The sequence below is a fragment of the Heterocephalus glaber genome, unplaced genomic scaffold (genome assembly GCF_053883595.1).
Source record: "Heterocephalus glaber isolate CG9 unplaced genomic scaffold, H.glaber_assembly_v1.0 deba00001444, whole genome shotgun sequence".
In the NCBI taxonomy this organism is placed as follows: domain Eukaryota; kingdom Metazoa; phylum Chordata; class Mammalia; order Rodentia; family Bathyergidae; genus Heterocephalus; species Heterocephalus glaber.
Window position 1 is genome coordinate 9,411,267 of NW_028258297.1, and position 17,508 is coordinate 9,428,774.

The following is a 17,508-nucleotide window of genomic DNA, read 5'->3' on the forward strand; positions in this document are numbered from 1 at the left end:
TCCTGCAGACAAGTGATTCAGGAGTCCCTGAAAGGAGCCAATGCTCTTCTCAAAATGCTCTGCTTCTGGGGAGAAAATCTCATCTGACAAAAAGATCTCTTGTGCCCTGAGAAGTCTGCAGAGGCCCTTGTTATGAGGCCTCCTAGCATGACAATCTGCAACAATGAGGAAGAGGAACATGGAGGCCCTCTATTGCAACCCTGTGGGACATTTGGGTGGTAAAGGTCATCAGATACCCAAGGCCTGTGTATATATCTGGCTTGGATGGTACAGCCCAATGCCTGCTGCCTGAATCATCTGAAAAGAGTACCAGATTAGGGGATCTCAGGATTCTACACTTGGAATTAGAAGGAACAAAGAACAGAGGAAAATTCTAGGCTATGCTTTGATCAAGAGCCAAGCAGGGAAGGAAGGGGAAGAAGATTCTGGGTTGACAGAAATTCAGGCCAAGGTCTGAGCACAAAACACAGAAACAGAAGAGCCTGGGCTGAAGCCCTGGCAGCAGATTGGCCTCCAGATGCAGTGGGAGATGAAGGGAGGCTGCTGCCCGCTGGCGGCGGCACTTACCTTGTAGGATGTTGGCGGGACACATGTCAATCTTGGTGACCACCACAAAGACAGGTACATTGAGTGCCAATGCCAAGCCCAGATGCTCCTTGGTCATCCCCACGATACCAGCATTGCTGCCCACCTGCCCCAGTACAGAAAGGAATTGTCAGGACAGGGGGACAGAGGCTGCTGCTAGGTGGGCACAGGGGCTCCAAGGCATCTACCAACAAAAGCTGGGCTGGGCACAGACCACTTTAACCCAGACTCACAAATTCAGGCCATTCAAACCTGGGGAGACTTTTCAACAAGAGAGAAGATAAAACCAGACCATCTAGCTGGGCATGGTGGTGCATACCTGCAGTCCCAGCACTCGGGAGGCTGAGGCAGGAGGATTGCTGTGGGTTCAAGGCTAGCCTGAATTACAAAACAAGATCCTGTCTCAAAAAACCAAAAAGCCAAAACCAAAACCAAAACACCCAGGGTCGGGGGGGTGGGGGGAATGTCTGCAGTCCTCAAAGTGGATTCAGTTTAACATCCTTAGCCCTCAGTTTCCTGGAAAAGAGATAACAACCTACTTTATCTCAATCAAAAATACCAACAGCATTTCTCAGGGAAGTAAAACAATCCTAAAATTCATATAGAACCAGAAGAGACCCAGAATAGGTAAAGCAATCTGGGTAATAAAAGCAAAGCAAGGGGCCAGGGATTTAGCTCTGTGGTTCCGCCACCTGCCTCACAAGCGCAAGGTCCCAAATTCAATCCCTGGTAACCCCTCCCCCCCCCAAAAAAAGCAAAGCAAGACTCATCACAATCCCAGATCTGAAATTATATTACAAAGTTACAAAGATAAAAAGCACGGTACTGGCACAAAATCAGACGCATGGGTCAGGTGTGGTGGTGCATACCTATAATCCCAGCACTTGGGAGGCTGAGGCAGAAGATCACTGTGAGTTTGAAGCCAGCCTGGGCTACACAGTGAGTTAAAGACCAGCCTGAACCACATAGCAAGATCCTATCTCGAAAAACAAAACAAAACAAAAAAATCAAGATTATGCGGATCAATGGAATAGAATAGAGGAAGCAGAAACAACCCCAGGCACATTCAGCCCTTTGATCTTTGACAAAGGGGCCAAAAACATACAATGGGAGAAGACAGCCTTTTTATTAAGTGGCACCATGGATATCAACATGCAGAAGACTGAGTCTAGACTATGTTCTCAACTATAATCAAAATGGATAAAGATCTAAATGGTAAAATAGAAACAATCTGCTGAAAGACAAAACAGGTGAAACTCCTGAAAGTATAAGTGTAAGGGGCTGGGGATGTAGCTCAGCGGCACCCCTGCCTGGCAAGCACAAGGTCCTTAGTTCAATCCCCAGTACTGAGGGGGGGAAAAAAGGAAAGAAAGTAAGTAAGTATAAGTGTAGGCAAGGACTTTCTGAACAGAATCCCAATGGCACAAGAAATAATATTGAGAATAAATAAATGGGATCACATCAAATTAAAAAGCTTCTGCATAACAAAACAAACAACCAACCGAGTGAAGAGACAACTTACAGAATGGGAAAAAGATGTCTGCCAGATATTCCTTATACTGAGTACAACATCTAGAATATACAAAGAACTCAAGGGCCAGGGACTTAGCTCAGTGGTTTTGCCACCTGCTGCGCAAGCGCAAGGACCCAAGTTCGATCCTCGGTACCAAAAAAAAAAAAAAAAGAACTCAAAAAAATTAGACCTCCCTCCAAAATGAAAGACCCAGTCAAGAAAATGGGCAACTGAAATGAACAGACACTTCTCAGAAGTACAAATGACTATAAATACATGAAGAAATGTTCAACATCGCTGGCCGTTAAAGAAATGTAAATTAAAACAACACTGAGATTCCATCTCATTCCAGAAAGAATAGTCATCATCAAAAAACTCAAATAACAAATGCTGGCATGGCCTCAGGGAAAAAAAGAACTCTTCTACATTATTGGTGGGAATGTAAAATAGTACACCAACTATGGAAACCAGCATGGAGATGCCTCAAAAAACTAAATATAGGGGGGCCGGAGATTTAGCTCAGTGGTTCTGCTGCCTGCCTCGCAAGCGCAAGGTCCTGAGCTTGATCCCCGGTACCAAAAAAAAAAAGAAATTAACAGAATGTTTTTATGGGCCGAGGATTTAGCTCAGTGGTTTCACCACCTGCTGCACAAGCGCAAGGACCAGAGTTTGATCCCCAGTACCCAAAAAAAAACCCCAAAAAACTAAATATAGGAATTCCATTTGACCCAGCTACTCCCCTTTTAGGTATCTTTCCAAGAGTTAAAAGTCATCATATAGAGATACATGTACACTACTCATCTTTATAGAAGCACAATTTATAAAAGGTAAATCTGGGCAGGGGATTTAGCTCAGTGGTTCTGCCACCCGCTCCGCAAGAGCAAGGACCTGAGTTCGATCCCTGGTACCAAAAAAAAAAAAGAAAAAGCTAAATCTTAGAAATGACCTATATGCCCATCAACAATGAATGCATAAGGCGAATGTGGTATTTATACAGAATGCAATACTACTCTGCCACAAAGAAAGATAAACTTGAGACATTTGTAGATAGATGCACTTTGTGCCATAATATTAAATGAAAATCAGACATACAAGCTTAAATATTGCATGGTTTCTATGAGAAACTCAAACTACAAATAAAGAGCAAAATAAAAGATAAATAATAGGAAGTTGGGAGATCTTTCTCAAATGTTAAGGAGAACAAGAGATGGAAGGAGAGGAGATGGAGAGGGAGGGGGAGTGGAAAAAAAGAGAACTGAAGAGAAAAAAATGGAAATAGAGCTTTTGTAAATGGGAAGGGGACCAACAATTGGAGGAAGCAGGGAATGGCGAGGTAGGGTTCAAACGTGTCTGTTATGTGCATGTACCAACCCCCCATGATAGAAGTAATCTTTATGTACCAAAAACGTAGTTAAATAAATCTCTACTTTAGAGGCACAGTAGAGGCTTAGATGTCTTGGTATATATGAAAAGTCCAGCACACAACCAGCATGAACTAGGTGTGTCCAACGGCAGCTGTTACTGTTACTATTCCTTTTGGTAATGTTAAATGTCTTCAGTATCACCATGAAGGCTTGTTACGTAAATTAGGGCAAGTGTACAAAAAAGAAACTTTTGTTTCTCTTTTTGGTACTGGTGATTGAACCCGAGGCCTACACACTGAGTTTGCCTTTTATTTTTAGGCAGCTTCTGACTGGTCCCTAATTTGCCCAGGTTGATGGGGCTTGAACTTGCAATCCTCCTGCCTCAGCTTTCCAGAGTGCTGGGATGACTATGTGTGGCTGAAATGCTTATCTTCAGTTAAGAGTAGGTTATTTATTTATGAGACAGGGTCTCTCTTTGTAGTCCAGGCTGACCTTGAACTCACTATGCAGCCCAGGCTGGCCTTGAACTCTCTGCAACCCTCCTGGCCTCTTCTCCTGAGTGCTGGGTTACTGGCACGTGTCACCATGCCCAGCAAGGGTTAATCTTTAAAATATGTTTTTAAGGGGGAAAAAAGCCCCGAATGAAATGCACACAGTGCGCTACCATAAAAAGAGGCGAGCGGGCTGCAGATATAGCTCAGTGGTAGAGTGCTTGCCAAGCACGTGCAAGGTCCTAGGTTCCATCTCCAGAACCAGAAAGAGGCAAATGCTGCTGAATCATGAGTTGAAAAAGCAGTTATAATGTAAGACATGTGAGGAATATTTGAGAAAATATACAGATTAGACCTTGGAGGACACTAAGGAACTATCATTCTTCATTTTCCTCATTGCAATAATAGGAGATAGTCCTTACTTTTAGGAGTTGTGTGCTGATTATTTGACGGGAAGGTCACAATCATCTATGTGCAAACGTTTCTTGGCCTTTTGGCTAAGATCAAGTGTATTTTTTTTTTTTTGGTACCAGGGATTGAACTTGGGTCCTTGCACTTGTGCAGCAGGTGGCGAAACCACTAAGCTAAATCCCCGGCCTTAAGTGTATAATTTACTTGCAAATGATTCAGTAAAAAAGGGAAGAAAATATACACACATATACATATGCACCCATCGTGTTATTGTTGGATCTATGTAGCAGGTGTGTTTATGACATTCATTATACCATTCTTTCCATTTTTTCTGCATGTTTGAAAGTAGAGGGAGAGAACAGACACACTTTTGCTGGCACGAGTACAGGTATCAGCAGCACACACACGAACTACAAACACTAGTTGCCTCTGGCAGGAAACTAGAAAGAAGAGGAAGGGAAGCTTTTCACAGTAAGTTCTCTGGTGCCTTTTATTTTTGTGTCCCATGAACATGTTACTTACTCCAATAAAATTAAGTTGCAAAAGAACTTGCTGTATCATCCCAGGGCACTGTCACGTTGCCGTGCTGCAAGGAACTCGCTCACTCGTGTCATATCAAAGCCCACAGGGTGTGGAGCCCGGCTGCCGCTGCACCCGTTCCCTTGCCTTACCAGGACACCCACCTGCCGGCAGGCACAGTTTCCTCCTGACACCCCGCCCAACCCAACCCCCCGCCATCCGGCTCAGGCTGGCTTTTGTTTTACCTGAGCTGCAGAAGAGAGTGCTCTACTGCTCTGTTGGGTACATACTTTTGTTTTTTAAAAAAAATTTTCCTGGAAATTGACCACCATGGAACAATAATGAAATATTTCATTGTTTTTTATAGAAGTTTCACGTCTGGATCATGGCCTATAAGTGAGACATGAACACTGTGTCTGGAGAAAAGATAATTCTATTCATTGGTCTTATTTACTTTAGAAAAATATTTTTATTTTATGAAGAACTAGAAGAGAGGAGTTTTATATCAATTTTCACATTACATTAAAAATTGATTAGTACACATTCACAGTACATGATTACATTCACTGTGGGGAGCTGGTGCACGCACACAGTGCATCTTGATTTTTCTTTCATCCCATACCCCTCCCTTCCCTCCCTGCTCTCTTCAATGCTTGGTCCCCTTTCCAGTTGTTGCAAAAGCTCTGCTTTCATCAGCATTTTCTTTTCCCTTCAATTCCTCACCAACCCCATCCCCACCCCCATTCCTTTTTTCTTCCCTCTCTCCCACCTCCCCTTCATCTCTTATTTCCCCAAACATTTGGAAAAGATCTCCTGTTTATATTGTTTTACTCTTTATTTGTATATATAAATATATATACTTTAAGTTTCTCATATAAGAGAAATAATGCAATGTTTAAGCTTGTGTCTGATTTATTTCACTTAATCCATTTGCCCATGAATGCCTCAAGTGAGTCTTTCTTTATGGCAGAGTAGTACTCCATTGTTTATAAATATCACATTTTCTTTAGCTATTCACCTGTTGATGGGGATATAAGCTGTTTCCAAGATTTAGCTATTATGAATTGTGCTGCTATAAACATGGGTATGCATGTAACCCTGTAATATGATGACTTTTAACTCTTTGGGGAAGATACCTAGAAGGGGAATAGCTAGGTCAAATAGAATTTCTATTGTTAGTCTTCTGAGGAATCTCCACACTGATTTCCATAGTGGGTGTGCTAGTTTACATTCCCACCCACAATGTAGAAGGGTTCCTTTCCCCTCACCCTCACCAACATTTGTAGGATTATTACATTAATTCAAACAAAACTACAAAAGAAAACCACTTATTTTATTTGTTTTTGTCATGCTGGTGATTGAACCCATGCATGCTAGCCAAGCACTTTACCCCTGAGCTACAACCTGGGCCCCAATACTTTTTGTTTTGTGGTTGGGGGAACTTAACCCAATGGCCGTTGAGCGACATCCCCAGTCCTTTCTTTACATTTTGAGACAAGGTTTTGCTAAGTTGTCCAGGCTGGCCTTGAATTTGTGATCCTCCTGGGTCACCCTCCTGAAGAGCTGGGATTACAAATGTGCACCACCCAGTGGCTCCTAACACTTATTTTAAAGTGGTTTCTATAACCTTCTTCAGAGCAACTGCCCACATAAACCCTATGGATCTTCTACTGGGTCTCACTGCTACACAGCAGCTCCTTCCTCAGTCTAGAGAGCTAGTGACAGCTCTTCGGTGTTCAAAGAAATGGGAGAAGAAATCGTGCTGAGAGCCCGAGAACTTCAGGCAGAATGAGTATGTTCACACCACACGTTCTGTCTCCCTCTACTGCTCTTGTGTGTGGAGCTGGCCTCAGGACTCTTGTTTGTGGGGCAACTTGAGCAAGTTTGCTAGGAACAGATGCTTGTGTTTACCACACTTATTAACATGAGCAGCTGAGGAACTGGGAATGGGGAAGTGCTTTGGGAAGGACTTGCCAAAGGCAAATGTGCTCACTCCTGCACTAGCGTACCCTTCTCGTTATCCCTCCTTCTTGCCTCCCTCCCTTGCAAAGGCTTGGAAGCTTTGCAGAGGGTTGGAGGCCTCACTATTCCCATTCTGTCCAGGGAGGAAGGATACCTGTGAGCACAGTAACAGGAAACAAGCAGAGCCTTCTGCTCCCTCTCCTTTGCAGTGGATCCAATGACAAGCTGCTCAAAAATCAAATCACGGCCCAGGGATTTAGCTCAGTGGTTCCGGCGCCTGCCTAGCAAGCGCAAGGTCCTGAGTTCGATCCCCAAGCACAAAAAAAAAAAAAAAAAAAAAAGTGAACATTAATTATCAGTTCTTTGGCTGGGGGTTTAGCTCAGCAGTTTCGCCGCCTGCTGCGCAAGCGCAAGGACCTGAGTTCGATCCCCGGTACAAAAAAAAAAAAAACCAAAAATCGAATCACGCTAGACTGCAAGCTCTCTGGGAGCCCTGGGACAGCCTGGTCCTGCTGTGCCACCAGGTGAGCACAGCGCCAAACACACAGAAGCCACCCCACAGGGGCCTGTGGCCCGGCCGACTGCCCCTCCCAGGCTCTGAAGACGCCATCTCTCAGGCCACCTGACTGATGCCCATGGCTCCCTATGTGAGGCACTACCCTCCATGTCTTCCCCAAGTCTCCCCTCATCCAAGTACCCCACTGCTCTGGAAACATTTCTAAAGGCAGTAAGTCAATCCCAGGATAGGCTTTCCTTTGTGTCTCTGAAAAATAAAAGTCTGCAAATGACACTGTGGTTTTACCAAGACAACCCCTTCCTGGCCTAATGTAGGGAAGAGGTCAAGTTCATCCCTGAGAAGGCCACGGTGCTCAGAAGACTGGGCACTGAGATCCCAAACTTGCCATCCTTACCTAGTGTTGCGCTTCAAAGCAAGAGCCCTGTTGCTGACCAATCCCAGGCCCTGCATGGGATTCCCCTCCCCAGGATGTCTCATACTTACCATGAGCATGCAGAAGTCAGGCAGGTGGCCGGTCATGCCAAAGACAGTGGTCTTCAGGTACTTCTCATGGCCAGCCAAGTCGATGAAGGTAATCACTTTAGTGGACTTTTCACAGATCTTCGTCCACTCCAGGCTGCCACCATGGCTGTCAGGCTTGTTTACCACATTGCCTTCACTGTCGAAGCCCAGAATGTCATTGCCCACGCTGCTGGTACGACCAGATTCAATCTCATGTTTGTGGCGGAAAAGCTTCTGGCGGGCAAAGCCTCGGCCATTGTCCAGCTCCCCATGCGTCAGGACCCCCAGAAGTGTGCTTTTGCCAGCATCCACGTTGCCCACAACTGCTACCCTGTGTGCACATGAACCCATTCATCAGCATGAGATTAGCGGTGAAGAGACAACTCGGAGCCCAGAAACTGGACCTCCAAGTCCAGGCTCGCCCCCAGGCCCTCAGCTCACCATTCCTCCTACTCTTATATTAGCCCCTGGGAATGTTCCTAGAGTCGCAGCCAGGGAGTAGGAAGCTGTTCAGGGGTCCAGGCTCCCTCAATAGCTATCTCCCCTAACTCCCCCAGGCCCTGGTCTTCGGGCCTCTCAGGCTGATGGGAGAACAAATGCAGCCCACAGGGTGGCCACAGAGCACATGACTGGGCCTCTCCCACTCTTCACAGATGGAACCATTCAGGGGCAGGAAGTGCAGACAGAACAGAGCTGTCGTGACCCTGGGCACACTTTCCCCATCTCAGGAAGGGAAAAGAAGGGAAGGGTACGGCTGACACACTAAGTGTCACAGGTTCTATCATGGGTATCTAGGACACTGTGGCCCCAGGGTCATGCACTGGGGACCCCTGGACTGTTCTGAGGCTTCCTCACCTGACCTCCAAGAAGTCATTGTCTCCTACTCGTTTCCGGACCAGGTAATCACGCACGCGGCCACCGGCTTCTTGGCGCTCCCTCAGGAGGATGACATCAGCCTCTAGCTGTTCCGCCATGCTCTTCACTGTGGCATAGGAGGCCTCCATGTCAGCTTCGCTCAGCCCGTACTCAGTCCCATCTGGTGACAAGAGCCCACACATCAGCGGGAGAGAGAGTCCTGACCAACCAGCCTGCCAACACGCCAGCCAGTCCCACTTGCCTAACAAAGGCCCACCTGGGCACTAGAGAACACACACTCTCACCTGACAGACTTAGGACAAGACAGTGCCAGCACCTCCCACCAACCTGGGCACTGGGCAATTCATTCAACAATAATCACTGAGACTTTCTTAGGTTTCGTGCCAAGTCTCATGCTGGGTACTGAGAATACAGGTGCCCTGAGCAAGCTCATGCCTCTGAGGGAGGGTCAGGCAAGAAATTAATTAACTGCTATATAGCTTGAGTGCTGTGCTGTAGATCTGGATGGAGAAAAGAGAAACACAGCCAAGGGAAGTGAAGGGAGCCTTGCAGGTGCTGACCCCAGGCTGAGTGACAAATGAGCCCATGAGAAAGGAGAAAGGACATCCGCCAGAGGAGCAGAGCATGAACCATGGCAGATCAGAGCACATCAAGGAACCAGGAAGTGGCATGGGGGAGCAGGACAGGGAAGATGGAGTGGCAGGAAAGCACACAAGAGATGGAAGCCTATATGGGGGATGGGCATCAGACAGAAACAGTACTAGGAAAACAGTACTAGTACAACAGAAACTTTAGTACTAGGCTGTGGGAAGCCTGGGTTCAGGCACAGCAGTAACAGGAGATTGAGGTGGACTAGAAAGGCCTCCAGGGGAGCAAGCAAGAGGCCAGAAGGGGGAAGCCAGGGAGGAAGTCATTCTACTAGCACAGGTGAGCAAGGAGCACAAGAGGAAGGAGGGGATGGGGAGGATCTCAGGGTTTATTTTACAGGTAGACTTTGAACTGAGGTGGCTCAGCTAAAATGTCCGGCAAGTAGCTGGCAAAAGGAGTTTGAGCCGAGGATGAGGAGAGGCAGATAGAAGACAGGCTGAGCAACTTCTGGTTACTGAGCGCCACGTGAGTGCGGGATTCAATTCCTACCCTCGCCCCCTCTGCCCTTCCCCAGGCTCCTCCCTGGCACTCCCTCAGCAAGGCGCCTCCCCTCTTCACCACCTCCCCTGCTCTGGTCTCCTGTCCTCCCCCCACCCCCAAGCCAAGAAAAAAGCCACACCTCCTTTCCTCGCCATCTCCTGGCTCTCCTTTGACCACAGAACACCTCAAAAGAGCATCTGGCCCTTGACCATCCACTGAACTTGCTCTGAGCTGACTGCTCCTGAGGAAACTGCAGTTTCTAGATGTCACCAGTGACCTTTCAGCCACTCTGTCCCACACCCGTGTCTCCACTCCTAGAGCACTCTACACTGATGGCCATCCTGTCCTTCCTTCTCCCACCCTGCCTGTCTGCCCCAACACCTCTCCTGTTGTGCCTCTCTCCCAAGCATCCATCGATGGGCCTTCTCTCTCTTCTCCTAACCCTCCCAGGTCGGGCACTATGGCACATTCTGTAGTCCCGGATACATGGGAGACAGGAGGACCACAGTTTGAGCCCAACCTGGGCAGCTTAGCAAAACTCTATCTCAAAAAAGAAAGAGAAAAGAAATAAACATTTACCTTAGCCATTCTGTTCTGTAGCTTCAACTGTCATCTTGTTGATTTTTTTGTTCATTTGTCTTAAGACAGGGTCTAATTATGTAGCCCAGGCTGGCCTCAAGCTTGCTGTGATCCCCCTGCCTCAGCCTCCTGTGTGCTGGGATTACAGGTGTGCACAGCGATGCCACTTCAACTGTCATTTTGGAAACAATAAAACATTCACCTCTAGTACTACCCTCTTTCCTGAGCGCTATACTGAATGCCCAAGGGCCTGGAAGACAACTCCTGAAGTCAGACACCCACACTCAATCACCAGCATAAAGTGACTAACACCAATAGAGCATTGGAGCCCTCACCCCCAAAGGGGTGGGGTAAACAGAAGCCAAGGGGAGCAGAGGGGGCAACCTGGAGCCTTTTCTTCACTGGCTCCTCCCCGCATACCCTATTCTAATAACCACACCCCTAGCCTTCCAGCCACCCAAGTTTAACACCCCTCAGCCCAGTCCTGCAGACTCAGCTCTTTACCTTCCCTCTTTCTCTGATGTCTACCCACTGCCACCACCCGACACAGCCCTTATTCTACCCAAATCACCACAACAGACTCTGAACTGGACTTCACAAATTCAGCCTCTATTCCTTCCTCCATCCTACATGACTCACAAGCTTAAGCTCCTAAATAAGCAGGGCTTTGATGCTGTCACTTCCACAACAAAACTTCTGGATGGCTTTCCAGACCCAGCAGCATTCTAGCCTCTCTTACTGTTGTTTTTTTTTTTTTCAGAACTAGGGATCGAACTCAGGACCTTGTGCTTGCCAGGGAGGCTTGGTGCCAGAGCTACATCCCCGGCCCTATTCTAGCCTCTCTCTTTTTTTTTCTAGCCTCTCTTAAGGGCCTCCCCAAATTAATCCATACCTCCTTCTCAAGCTCCCTCTGAAAGCTCTGCCCCAGTGCAAGTAGCCAGTCCCCTCTTCCCCTGAGCTCTCGGCATGGTCCCAGCTCTGTACCTCTGCTCATGGATTTCCTATCCCAAGCAGCCAGTCAGTGCCCCTCCTCCTGGCAAGATCCGACCACTCTGCTCAGACTCCACATAAATCTTTGCCTCCCTTAGAGCATCTGTCATGTCCTGCCTAGTCCAAAAGGTATTCTGAACTATGCCCAGCCCGCATAGAGGAGTATCCTGAAGGTAGGGACCATATCACAACCATTTCTTTTTTTGGTACCGGAGATCAAACTCGGGTCCTTGCACTTGCGCAGCAGGTGGTGAAACCACTGAGCTAAATTCCCGGCCCTCGCAACTATTTCTTGATGCCCCACACAGCATGGCTTTCCTATGTCACTTCCTCAAATGTTTGTAAAATGTGAAACAAATCAGCCAAGAGGGAGCGGCTGGGCTGAGAGGTAGTTCTAAATGCACAGGCAAATGCGCTCTGAACGCCTCCGGGGTTAGAGAAGGACTTGGGAAAGTGTCCCTAGGGGGAAGCTGGAGAGGCTGCCATTCTCACCACACTCTCAGTTCCACCCATCCTCCCCTGCCACCCTCTGTATAACAAAAAGCAGTGCCGGGCCGGGGATATAGCTCTGTGGCGCCAAGAGGGCCTGGCAAGTGCAAGGTCCTGAGTTCAATCCCTGGTTCTGAAAAAAAAAGAAAAAAAAAGCAGCACTTTCAGGTCCTGCTTCACACAGAGGCCATCGCCAATGTCAATGTCACCTGGTCCACCTGTGGGCGATCAGTGGGTCACATCACCCTTCAGCATGCATCACATTCCTTATTCCAGGAGTAGAGACAGGGGCTAAGAAGAAAAGCCACAGCGTTCTAATTACTGAAGGCCTATCCTCAGCCATGTCTGCCCCAATCACATTTCCATCCTGCCAGCTCATTTACCTTTCCTACAAGCATTCGTCTGCTCAATGTGCTGCAAGGGCTGCCCACACTTTGGGGATAAACATCTAACCTCTCTGGCATGACATTCAAGGACCCTCCAGATGGGGCCTTGTCTACCTGTCCAGTCTCCTCTCCTGCCACTCCCACCTTCCCAGACCCCTCAGGCCCAGTCTCCACTACCTCCACGACTCTGTGCGCAGCTTTCTCTGCCAGCTGGCCACTGACTCCATTCACTTGCAAATTTCTGCTCAGCCCTTAGAATCAATCCCAGCAGCAGCTTCTCCGGGTAGCCTCTCCTACTCCCCACACACTTAAGCCCCCCTTCTAGGAGTCAGCACTCTCAGTAGAGCACCTGGCTCTTGGAAAGTCATGACTTAGTATTTGAGAAATGAACCAGGTTCTTTCTGAAAAAAAAGATCTCATGATAAAAAAAACTACAGTTGGGGATTTAGCTCAGTGGTGCCACCACCAGCCTTGCAAGCGCAAGGTCCCGAGTTCGATCCCCGGTATGAAGAAAAAAAAAAAAAGTGATAAAAAAACTACAACCTGGGATCCTAAGAAATTATTACAGTAACTACTATACTCATGAATGTTTATATGCCATTTATATGCGATTTCCTTGAATTCTTACTATTTAATCTTCACTACTGGACCATGGGCTAGGTTCTATGATCAGTTACATTTTCAGACAAAGAGAAAAGTCAGCAGGCAAACAGATCTGCCAGGCTCCAGACCCTCACCTACTAGGCCCTAATGCCTTGCCTCCTTCTGAAATGCCCACTTTAAATTAAGAACATATACATCAAGAACACATTCCTCTGCAATGCTCACAATTTCTTAATGTCTAATATATCCATTTAAAATTTCTCTGAGGTAGTGAGGGAGATATCATTACCCCCATTTTACAGAAGGAGCACATGAGAGATAGAGGTGACATACCAAGGACACACAGGACGTCAATGATGAAGCCATCTCCTGGGAGTCTGCATCTGATTGAATCCTCTGTCTGATGCTCAACTTGTTTAACTAGTTCTGATCTCTTTCTGGCTCTAAAGAATTCCAGCAGGAATCTAATAGCATCCAACTGGTAGATGAGAGGATAATGCTTGGGTGTGTAGGAGATGGGCTAATGAGTGTCTGATATCTCTTACGCTTTGCCACAGAAGGGTTAATTAGTTGTGAGTTGCCAAGGCCTGGTAAAACGCAGAGTCTACATTAAAGGACAAGAGGAAAGAAAGGTCTTAAGAATCTGGGTCTTCAAAGACCAGTCCCAATACTGGTCAAAACTGACCTTTATGTGGTTTCTGAAATTCTACAAGTGATCTACAAGTGGTTTATCTTATTAGAGTGGGATAGGAGTGTACCTGACAAGCTTTTGAAAGGCTATCAATGATTTCTCAGCCATCAAGTTGAATAGCCTTTTCTGAATTCGACACTGTTGCTGTGTTGGCCATCTGCCCCCTGCATCCTTAGCACTTGACAAAGCTGACCAGTCCCTCCCCTTCCTGATATGCAACCTCTCAGTTTGCCTATCTCTTTGCCCATACCTTCTTTTAGCTGATAAAGACTCATAACTGGAGAAGTGGCATCCAGGATAGGGATAGGAAAGAACAGAGATAGGAAGGACAGTTCAAAGGACAGGACAGCAGTATTTGGAGAGCAAACCCTTTTTCCTTTTGTCACTCTTGTAGCAGTTCCAAAGATTATTTTCTCCTGAGGTTATTTATGTATACTATATGCCATCTTTCCTTCTTGGGGTACAAACCAGACCTTTGGGGGGGGGGTGCTGGGGATTGAGCCCTAGGGCCTAGCACATGCTACCCAAGTGTTCTACCATAGAGCTATAGCCCCAGCCCCCAGGACCAGATTTTAAGTATCCAGAAGAGCTTTGTAACAGTATCAAGCCATGTAGAATAGTTACTAGATCTATGTCAAACTGTTAAAAAACTATTTTGAGATCTCCTCAACCTTAAACTCAGACTACAAAAGAATAACAACCTTCCTTTACAAAGCCCACACTGAACAAAGAAAACTGTTTCCCTAATGATGAATCCAGACCCATCCTGGGCTTTCAGCAAAGCTGACAAAGACAAGTGCTGGTACGGACTGAATTCATAACTGTTAACAATCTCAGTTGTCATGTCAGCAAAGATAAAGTTACAATGAAGAGGGAGGTAAGCAGACCTCCTATTGGAGGGTGTGAACTAGGAGTGACTGGGGGAAAAAAAAACCTCATGATATAATCTGGGGTTCTGTCACAGAGGCTGCATTCCTCTCAAACTGGAGGCCCTGTTACAATGAATAAGCAGGTTGGAAGACAATAACCAGAACAGTCACAAGCTTACGTGACAGAAAGGACCCAGTAGGGAGAGGAAGGGACCTCTGTTATCACGGCAGACCTAGTGGTCAGTGTGGTCTGGGCTAACTGGCTCGACTGAAGACAGATTCTGGGCATCTTTTTCTTGCTGACATCAAGAAGAATCAAAGAGTTTCTCTGCTAGGCAGGAGATAATAGCAACGGGACCCATAAACAGGGCTCAGAGGGGAGACCTGGAGCTGCCCAGGGCAGGCTTAATTCCAAACATATGACTTGCTCTGTCACCTTAGACAAGAAGTTTCCTTGCTTTGTGCTTCATTTCCTTTTATGCATATGGGGAGCACTGAGGTAGAAAGGACACATCTGTAGAACTGCTCAGAAAGGGAATCTTTAAGTCTAGGCACATCATGATTACTAAAGTAGGAACTGGGGAGCCGGGGATTTAGCTCAGTGGTGCTGTGCCTGCCTGGCCAGCGCAAGGACCTGAGTTTCATCCCTGGTCGGGGGAGGGGAGTAGGAACTGACATTTTCTCTCATTATGTCCTCCAAATAGTTCTGCAGATACTAAAGCAACACTGCAACTCAGACACATGAGCAGAAAGTTGATAAAGAGATAAAAGGTGCTCTAAATAATTGTTAAAAATAAATGAAAGGAAAACTATGCTCACCTGATCCCTGCCCAATGACATATATGGTCTCTCCGCATCCCTCGTCCATCCTCTCCCACATCTGCCGAAGTAGGCTGTCATACTGCTCTGATGTAGGGCTCACTAGAACCAGCTAGAAGAGAAACCAACAGCCTTAGGACCACACTTACTACAGAGCACCACAGCCAACACTGATCACCAGCCTGACCACAGACTCTGACAGAACCCCACAGCACCCTGACTGAGGGGAACTGCACAGTCCCCTCATGCCCTCTCTGCATCTCCTTCAATAGCCTTGAAAGACCCAGGTAATAAATGAGGGTGTCTGAACTATGATCCACAGTAGAGGAGGTCAGGACTCAATCAACTGAGAATCTAGCATGGCAGGAAGAAACTGATGAGCAATGCTTTATACCTACATGCCAGTCTTCTACCTGAAGCTTGTATCTGGAAATTCAAGGACAAAGATCTCATGTACAGCCATGCCCTCCACCCATAGGCCAATAGCTCCCATAATAATAACCAAAGAATTCTGCTCCACCTTATCTTAGTCCTTTTGACTATTAGGAAAATAGCAGTGGAAAGTGCCTGCAAGACTCATCTTCAATTAAATGTCAATACCACTGAGATAAGTATTAACATCATAACTCTGCAAACTTTAGTCAATAACATTATGGTATCAACCATTCATTTGTAGAGGCCACTCACCAATGAGCATGTCAGACCTCATTCTCTTGTATGACCTTAGACAAAGAACTTAATCTCTCTGAATCTAAGATTTTCAAACTGAAAAACAGAGATAATACTACCTTGCATCCTGTGGCCACTATAAATACCAAATAACATGTAAAGCATCTAGTCTGAATCTCAATACATGGTCATTACAAAGTTCTCTTCATCCAATCATATCTTTAAAAAATCTCCTTGCATGGAATTCGCCAACACTGTTCACTAATTGTGAACCTTAGAGCCTTAGGTCCCCATATTTAATTATAGTAAGGATATAATGTTGGGCCGGGGATTTAGCTCAGTGGTTCCACCGCCTGCTTCGAAAGCACAGGGACCCGAGTTCGATCTCCGGTACCAAAAAAAAAAAAAAAAAATGTCTAACATCTAATCTTTTCAGGATTTAATCTAGTCAACCCATTCCTTCTCTCCTCCTCACAGGTCAATTTTCTTTTCAATATCATCTATCCACCTGTCTCTATATGCAAATACATGCAATGTATCATATAGACATATATCTTCTCAATTTCAAAATCTTTAGGATTTCCTTAGCTATGTGATGAAGTAACACTTCCCTAACCATGAACATTAAATAAGCAGGCTCTGCAACTTCTCACTGTTTTCAGTTTTCTTCAGCTCCTTGACCATGTACTGACATCTAGCTGGTCCACTCCAGCCAGATGCCTACCTTAGAACTTCCTAAGCTGACTCATCAGGGTTATAACTGTAACCTGGATGCTGCCTGGGCCATCCTGCCTCTCCTATTTTCCCTCCCGACTGTCTCCAGCCCCTCCCTTATTGAGGCACCAGAGAAGACCACTGTGACAAACAGGACCCAGTTGATTTCCAAGGCCTCAGCTGAGACTAGGAGAAAGAACAGTTGAAAAACTGCTTACTTAGGTTGCAGGGAAAGTTCTCTTCAGTTTAGGGCCAAGTTTCATGCAGTTTTGTCATCATGAGCTATAAGTCACAAGCATTTTCAAAGTTTTGATGAAATCTCTATTGTATCTATTTTACAGTGTTCATCAGCTGCTACTTAATCCCCACAGGGAATTACTGTATCCAGTTCACTTCAAATATTTACTGAGTCTCCAGTATGGACCAGGCGCTTACTAATTGTCTCAACATACACTTTTAATTTTTGCAATGAATCTGTACTTAAGAGGAGTAGCTGAAGAACTGAAAGGTTAATTTTCCCAAGGTCATGGAGCCTTTCAAATGGCAGAGCAGGAAAAGGAGCTCATTCCTGTCTGACTCCCAAATCGATATTCATTACTTTAGCGATGTTAAGCGCCTTCAAAACACCAGTCACATTTTATACTTTTTCCTTCTCCACAATCCTAAGCAGATGGGTGAGCCCTTAATTCCTGCCTACTTTCTCAAAAGCTCAGAAGACAGTATTTAAAACATCCTTCATTACTCTGCTCATACAAGACGAGGTTCCAATTCCAGATGGCGAGATTCTGGGTCGTGCCCATCTTTCCATTTTGTTTTGGGTGAACTCACAAAG

At 46.1% G+C, this 17,508-nt stretch overlaps 1 protein-coding gene across 2 annotated transcripts in view; it reads right to left on the bottom strand.

The window, feature by feature from the left end:
• The window catches only part of Gtpbp1 (GTP binding protein 1), a 28,249-nt gene that overhangs the window by 9,684 nt on the left and 1,057 nt on the right, over positions 1–17,508 (bottom strand). The window contains exons 1-5 of one of the 2 annotated variants that reach the window (XM_087213875.1): positions 15,294–15,405; positions 12,135–12,216; positions 8,719–8,899; positions 7,846–8,194; positions 568–691 (exon numbers count right to left, since the gene is read on the bottom strand). In XM_087213875.1, coding sequence (XP_087070001.1) covers positions 568–691; positions 7,846–8,194; positions 8,719–8,867 — 622 coding nt within the window. In that variant the 5' untranslated portion in view covers positions 8,868–8,899; positions 12,135–12,216; positions 15,294–15,405. Of the gene's footprint in view, positions 1–567; positions 692–7,845; positions 8,195–8,718; positions 8,900–12,134; positions 12,217–15,293; positions 15,406–17,508 lie in introns of those variants that run through there. The other variant, XM_004845596.4, reaches the window with a different exon arrangement.